At 28.8% G+C, this 8,017-nt stretch overlaps 1 protein-coding gene across 3 annotated transcripts; it reads right to left on the reverse strand.

Moving 5' to 3' along the window:
• Positions 1-177: 177 nt before the first annotated feature.
• Positions 178-8,017, reverse strand: LOC113377809 (myeloid leukemia factor-like). 3 transcript variants are annotated; one of them, XM_026618231.1, is made up of 6 exons: positions 7,864-8,017; positions 7,558-7,742; positions 6,031-6,225; positions 5,576-5,804; positions 4,063-4,191; positions 178-612 (listed from the first exon to the last, which is right to left on the reverse strand). In XM_026618231.1, exons 1-6 carry the CDS (start codon positions 7,914-7,916, stop codon positions 492-494), a joined length of 912 nt encoding a protein of 303 aa, XP_026474016.1. In that variant the 5' UTR covers positions 7,917-8,017; the 3' UTR covers positions 178-491. The 3 variants fall into 3 exon arrangements, with proteins under 3 accessions (XP_026474016.1, XP_026474018.1, XP_026474017.1); XM_026618233.1 differs by lacking the exon at positions 178-612 and adding an exon at positions 3,005-3,048 and having other exon boundaries at positions 7,864-7,916; XM_026618232.1 differs by lacking the exon at positions 178-612 and adding an exon at positions 3,349-3,472 and having other exon boundaries at positions 7,864-7,916.

An 8,017-nucleotide genomic window follows, 5' to 3' on the forward strand; every position in this document is an offset into this window, starting at 1 on the left:
TACTAAAAATTTCCGAAGTTCACATTTCCGCACTTACATTCATTTACCTATAATACAAAAAAAGATTTTAATTTTAATGAACAATCTTGTTGAGAAAAACATCGTGCACCACGACATTTTTAATTTGGTAATAATTTACGAACAGTAATAAAACCCACTGATGATGGAATACGTAAAATCACACTTCCTTATTATTAGTGCGGATTTGATTCTTGGCATTGCATAACAGCAATATGTATTCCATTTTCGATACCATCCAATGCACATCCATGTATACACATCCTGAAGACTTTGGTTGATCACATTTTATACTTCATTTACATGAAGTATAAAATATAATGTATCAATATTATGAATCAGCATAAACATTTCTTTCTGATCCCTATATCCGAGCTTCATACACTACCAAATTAAGGATGATTATCCGAATTACATAAGCACTACCAAATTAAGGATGTCGTGTAAACATGGTACAAATTTTCTACGAAATTTTATTCTTGATTCGATTCGTTGTTGGGAGTATCATTTGATGAAGAGGCTCCGTGCCCCGAAACTGATTTCATTTGCCGAATGGCGCGCCTTGATGTGGCTGCGTACGGATGTCTTGCGATACTGAAACCAATAAGTCAAAGGTTTTGGATTATCCTGAAGCAGACGATTTATGACAGACCGGAATATTTAACGATTCAACATGTAAAAAAACCCAACATTATCCTCGAATCCATATAAATTTTCTAATTGTGAAGTAATTCAGCAAGATAATATTGACGCCATGAAACATGTTAGAACCAATATGCCAATATAACCCACCAAGCTAAAAAGTCGAAATAAGGAAAAGCAGGAAAAGTGAACAGTACATATCCAAACATGTGGCACAATTTTCTATCAACTTAAGCAAAATGTTCTGAAGGCTGTTATAGCAATATAGTCAATTCAATATGCTATTGCTTGGATGGAGCGACTAAGGCGGATGCTGAGCACGCCATTATGGGGTGCAAAAAATGGGAAAAAGGTAGACAAGAACTATGAAGGAAGATAGTAAGGCAAAAATTACCCTTCCAACCAATTTTTAACATTATTGACAACAAAAGGATATATGGCACGCTATATAATTTTATACAATCAAATAAAATAAAATTGTGAAGATAACTTAAATGTATAAGACTAATGTACGTGTATACAAAGTCAACAAATAAAAAAAAATATGGCCAATAACCAGCATTTCTGCCTAATTTACTTTTTTATTGCAGAAAAATTAAAAAAACAAGTTATTAACACACAGAAAACACTGATGTGTGAGGAAAAGATTGATTAAATTATTTGCAAGAAAAACACAAAAAGCAGAAGTGAAAATAAGGAAATTTCTTTTATCAATTGGATTTCTTTTGTATAACTCGGCTATATTTTATCTTCGTGAAAGAGAAATAATCAGAAAGTAAGTTTTCCGTGAAGTTTCTACTAATACTTTTTGACTTTCGTAAGCCTTTTGGTCATTGCCGTCAAAATAATACTCAATTTTTATCTTTTAATGATTATTTATATTTGTTAAGATTGGGTAAGAAGTTATAATTTCAAACTTCTGAAGACCTTGCGGCTTAATTAGTGTCTGTGCAAAAGACCTTACTGGTACTATGATTTTTTTTAGTTAAATGCGAAATAATAATGATGAAATATCATTTTCCAAAGTTCTTTCCACACTTTCATTTCTTAGCACTTAGAGACTTAATAATTTTATGAGTAAATTTGTTACTTTGAAATTGTTTTATTTTAGGTTTTACATTAATTATTATGTTCGACCCGTTTAACTCAAAGGTGATCCTAGACTGAAATCTATAAAGCAAGTACGGCTTAGGCGATAGTTGGTACGACGAAGTCGCCTTGATTACATTGGAGGCAAAAAAACGAAAGAGGAAAATACTGGTTTGTACTAATCATTTCCTGCAGTAAGCTTTTTACCCATTTACTAAAAGAAAATTAGTTTTATATACAATATAATACTCTCATCTACAAAAATATGTAGGTTATATTATTATAGATAATACAATAATAATGATAAAATTAACACATTATTGCTTTTGTTAAAGAGCCATGTTAATCAAAAAATTAACTGTTGGTAATTAGCAAAGCATATTAAAATACAATGCACATGCAATGAGCAAATTTTTAATAGAAATGTGATTTATTAATAAGCTGTTGACATCAATAACAAAGTTTTCCACTATAATAACCAAATAATAAATGCCATAAACGTCAGATCGACGATAATTTTTAAGATTCACAATCAATACAACTGTGAATACGTTAATCATTATTGATTATGTATAGCAATTAGATAAAAATATGTTAATACTACTAGTAACCATTATTGTAAAATACCAGCTAATCAAGAGTGATATAATAGAATAGTCATTAAATTAAAAAAATAAATTCAAATGAACATTTACCACACGTATAACCTGATCTACTAGATAATGATAGTAGTCAAAATTTCTTTGAGACCTTTGTTTATTCTTAATTACCTATACTTGGATATACAAAAAGTACATATACCAAATACTGAAAAGTACTATATTGAATATCAAGCTCCTTAAATATTCGAATGTTTGTTTTAAAATTTAAAGCCAATATAATTGTTTAGGTGTTTATCCATATTTCATCATAAAATCGTATTCACTTTTGAGTAAAAAAACTGATCATTTAGAAATTGATATTGACGAAATATAGCGCATTGTATTTAACAAATATCGATAACGATGCAAAACCACTGTGAAGTTAATTTCAAATTGAGGATAATATTAGAAATAAAGCATAGATATTAACAAAAACAAGCACTTATAGAAAATATTTTTATAACAGCACAAGCAAATTGAATAAAGTAGTAATCAAAACCAAATATCAATAGTTCTGCAAACAGCAATACATCATCTTTAGAATTAACAATAAACGAGCGAACTGAATTCTAACTGAATTAATTAAACAAATCATTTGTTACTAAAATACTCACGAGAAACGGTTTCGTGATTAATCTAATAATGCCTCCTAAGGTACCTGTAACCCAGGAAAACATTTTAATTTAAGAATATCGGATAAATATACTTTTTAGCTATGTTTCAATTCGTTTTATAACAGAATAATTAAAAGTATTGTTGATTATAACAAGATAAAAATAATATATGAAGTAAATGACAATCATATTAGATATATGCGAGAATGTTCTTAATTCTCTTTGGAAACAAGCGGTGTAAATAAAAGCAGTGAACGAAGTAAATGTTAGAACATTAAATTTATTTAGTTTTAATAGTTCGTAATGGATACATGCAACAATTGAAAATTCGCACAGATGAAGATCCTGTTAAGTATGATTAGTAATGATGATTTTCGGAATTGATGACACCCTTAATAAAGCATGATGTTGAAATGATGAAGACATCAAGCAAAATGCGCACACTTCAGATTTCTAGTCATATTCATTCTACAATAATACATTATGTACATTGAACAATATCTATAAACATTCCAATAATAAATGCACTACATATAACCCATTCATTATTTAATGTCACCACACTTCGACTTTAAAGAAACTTATTTGCATAACTCTTAGCAGTAAGGTTGAAGTTTATAATAGTTTAAAAACTTGGATTCCAAGCCGAGAATTTAGGCAAATACTTCATAAGAAGCACATTTTTATCCACAATGAATTTACCACTAAAGGTTATGAAGTAAAGAACTACAGTTCACGGATTACAGTGGAATTAATTCAACTAAAGCATAAGTTACAACAAATCATACACGAAATTTGAGTGATACATTACTGATGAAAAAAATATCAATAACTTTATTCATTGATTATATGCATTAGCTAGTAAATCTGGAATTAAAATTAAAATTGACTACAAAATATATATAGATTTAGGATATTAGACATATATAGATTGATATAGATCAATCAATTATATTCCTTGAATACAATTAAATAGTAATAGTTTCGTGTGATATTTGATAAATATCCCTGTTTAACTTGGCTCTAAATATGTAAATAGAAAGAAATATATCACTAACCTGGTACTCGTCCTAGGTGAATGGTGTCCTGATACTGGAGCGGGCAGCGCCAACAAATTCGGCGACGGCGTGCGCAAACTACGTCGTGCGTTTCCGCCGGCGCTTCCGGCGGATATACGCGAGCGCCATCTGGCGAGCGGTAGGAAAATCACATGCAGAACACGGTGTATACATTCAATGCATATATATATATATATATATATATATATATATATATATATATATATATATATATATAGGAACCATGGATTTAAAAATCTTATAGGAATCATGCAAAACATCTTAAATCAGAATCAAATGAATCAGAAATTTGATGAATAAGATTTTTGAACATAAACTTTAAAATCTTAAAATGATCTTTGATATCAATTCATAAAAGTCTAATAAATTAATTGTATCCAAAGTTAAGATTATGTTACAAATAGTATATATTAAAGAATATATTTTTCTGCAAAAAAATCAAGTTTTTGCAACTGAAAAATAAATTCATAAAAAAAATTATTATATACAAGGTTCCTATATAACAATCCATACATACGTGCATATACATCTGTACATATAAGCACATACATAGAAATAGTGCTATTCAAGATATTGTAAACAATGTTCCTACTCATATTTCAATAATTTAGAGGAATGTATCAAATGTTGAATAAAAAAACTTATTTTAATAACTAGAATACAAATTTACTTGAATAGCACTAAGCTAATAATGAACTATCTAATCTATATCGAACTATGATACAGCAAAAGATGTTCAATATCCAGCATATATCCAATGTAAATAAATTTGCATGTGCATTAAGCAATATAACTTTTGAGAAGTTCTTTATCAAGAATCAGAATAAAGAAAAACATACTTGCGAAAAACAAATTTTCAAAATAGATTTAATGCTCTCCATTCAATTTTGAATAGTTTTCAAATAGCAACAAAAAGATATTTGACTCTTCGAGGCACAACTAATTGTAAAACAAAAGGCGGGACAAACTCTTGAAATAGTGAGCAACTCATACATATGTATCAAAAAGCAATCAAAACAGAAATGAAAAGTACGAACTTTTTCTCGTTATCCAGATTGGTAAATTTCAATAATTTCATTCTTCACAATTACTCGAAGAATTAAATAATACAGTTAATGTATAAGAAAACTATTCGAAAACAATACAGGAACATGGAACTAATAAAAATTACATGCAAATCATAAATAAAGCCTAATATGAATTTAAAGACAAATTGAATGTGAATTAAGGAAATTAAAAAAAATATATAGGAGATGTAGTTTTGTCAAATCTTTACAGATTGAAATTATTGCTTACTGATTTTTTTTCGCTGTTGTAGGCAATATTGTAACCAGTTGTAATTATAAATCTTATAAAGTTAGAAACTAATGGCAATACTAACATGTGTTTATATAACTGGCACTAGCTTTCTTTTCATATACTACCATTAAATTAATGGCAATAATTATAATTAACCACAAATGTTTCATATATTCTATTCAAAGTAGCTTACCCTCCAGCACCAGTAGCATTACTTCCAGAAGTAATTTGTGGGAGTCCGGAATGCCTACGAGCAATTGAATGTCCATGGAAACTCTCACGAGCTTTCTGTTCAAACTCACGATTAAAATCCTCAGCTTCCTCTTCCTCTAGGTTAATAAACTCTTGTCTTTCTTCTTGATCTCCAGAAATAGTATTTTGTTCACGTTCAATCACATGTGAACGAGATCCAATATGATGACCTAGTAATAATAATCTATTAGTTTCAGTTTGAAGTATTTTGAAGGAAAAAGAATTGATTTTATACAAAAAAAATGCATTGATAAATGTTTTCATAATATAACAGAATTATTATATTGTATTAAATTCAGCAATAAAGCCAACATAACCGCTACATTTTTAATTACATATCATTTATTGTTTAGAAAGTATTTACATTACCAAAGTAATATATAATTAGTTCTATACCTATAGCCATTTTCTTAGTTCCACTTCTAGAATCAATGTGAGTTCGTTTTGTTTCCCTAATACCTCCGGGACCAGTTCTGGTGCTTGATGAACTTTGTATGACCTGTGGTCGTCCGTCTGGGCCAGAAGTCATGCTCATAGACATCACACTACTACTACTAAACCCATGTTCCCCCAAGCCAGAATCTAGAGAACCTGAATAAATATGTAAATAATTATTTATAAAAAAATTCAAGAAAAAGCCATTAAGATATTATATATACTTATAATTATTATATTCATATAAATTATTATTATAAATTAGCATATATAAATACAGGTAATACCTGTATAAAAAGAGAATTATGTTCCAAAAACTACTGTGTCATATGGAATCATACAAAAAAAGATTAGGTTTACAAAATTAAGAAAGAACACACTATTATGTTTTCATAGTAAAATTCATGATTCATTACAAGAATTATATAATATTTTCTTCATCATATATAATTACTGACAAATTATCCTCATCCTTTAAACATTTTTCCATTACCACCAGCTCACACAAAAAAACTTATATTAAAATGCTTGCTTTAAGTAAAAGATCTTTAAAAATTTCCTAATATGATGCTAAGCACTTGTAAAATACCTGTTCAAATTTCGTGCTTATTTCTTTTTTAAATAATATTACTAGCTGTTCTGCTAAATCAATGCCTTTTTTACATTTTATACATTAAATTAAACTTTAATTTTTTCATGTTCACCTTTGCTAGGATCCTCACCATAGATTTCTGATAGCAGTACTACTTATTATCTTCCACTTCTATCTTCTAATAATATCTTTAAAAAAGGTTGAGGGCTATTTACGCAGAAATATTCTAACAATAAGGCTATCTGCATAGCCAAAAACAAAATACATATGAAGATTTCTGCAAAAAATTTGATAGAACATATGTACTCAAATAGAAAATGCCAAATGAGGTATCTTCGCAAAGATTTAATTAAGTTTATAGAGCTGTTGTACAGTGATGTTGTAATTTTAAATTAAATAAAGTTTGCTTTATATAGCTTTATATTTCATATTTTATTACTGTTTTACCAATACCCGATCTGTGTTAGAGCAAAACAATGCTATAAAAGTAACAAAGTAAGTATAATGTTCGCAATACTCAAACTGCATAAGGGCATGTCATGCTATGGAAGTACTATGTTAAACATGGTATTGTAAATTTGAGTCAAAAATTAGAAATATACTAGATGTATAAGTTTTGTAGCACCATATATAGTGTAATTATCCTCAATATCATTTTGTTGATACCCACACATCAATCAGTTCAAATGAAACAAAAGCAATATTATTCAAGTTTTAAAATAAAAACTAAGAATTATTTCAAAAAACGTTTTATTATCCTTTATAAAATTATTTTTTAACGAGGGCACTTAAAATAAAATTAATAAACAACTAAGATCAATAAAAACATTTAAAAAAAAAACTAATTTTGAACAATACATATTTATAGGAAAAAAATTTTAAAACGATTCTCATACCACTTAGCAATCTGTTCATATTCAATTGTGGCATAGGAGGAAATCCAAATGGCACCATACTATGTCTAGAACCCATTGTAAGGGCCGGTGGGCCACCCATTCCGAAGCCGCCCATCATACCAAAAGGATCCGCGAAAAGTGAATTCATCATGTTATTCATCTGGCGCATGGAACGCATGTGAGCACTGGAAAAAGGGACATTTTTATTATGTAACATTTGCTTGGAAGTAACAGTGAATTTAGTAAATCTCGACACATGTGCCAAAATCGAGCAATCATAATTTTATATGTAAAACAAAAGCATACCCAAAAAATGGATCATCATCTAAATCTCCCATGATCGAACCGAATAACGACATGATGGCTTTCACTATAATATGCACACACAGTTAATATTTGTGAAATATTACAATATGTTTAACACAGCTAGTCAAAATTAGCACTTATGTCAAAATTATAA

Source organism: Ctenocephalides felis, unplaced genomic scaffold (genome assembly GCF_003426905.1).
Source record: "Ctenocephalides felis isolate EL2017-DRISC unplaced genomic scaffold, ASM342690v1 CF-g0.4_SCAFFOLD_01886, whole genome shotgun sequence".
Lineage (NCBI taxonomy): Eukaryota > Metazoa > Arthropoda > Insecta > Siphonaptera > Pulicidae > Ctenocephalides > Ctenocephalides felis.

What these genes read in the sequence shown, in the direction of transcription:
- LOC113377809 (XM_026618231.1), bottom strand. Translation starts at nt 7,916, where the DNA reads ATGTCGTTATTCGGTTCGATCATGGGAGATTTAGATGATGATCCATTT. An exon ending in GATGATGATCCATTTTTTGG is followed by an intron (nt 7,743 to 7,863) that starts GTATGCTTTTGT and finishes CCCTTTTTCCAG; the next exon opens with TGCTCACATGCGTTCCATGC. An exon ending in TCACCTAGGACGAGTACCAG is followed by an intron (nt 613 to 4,062) that starts GTTAGTGATATA and finishes TATTGGTTTCAG; the next exon opens with TATCGCAAGACATCCGTACG.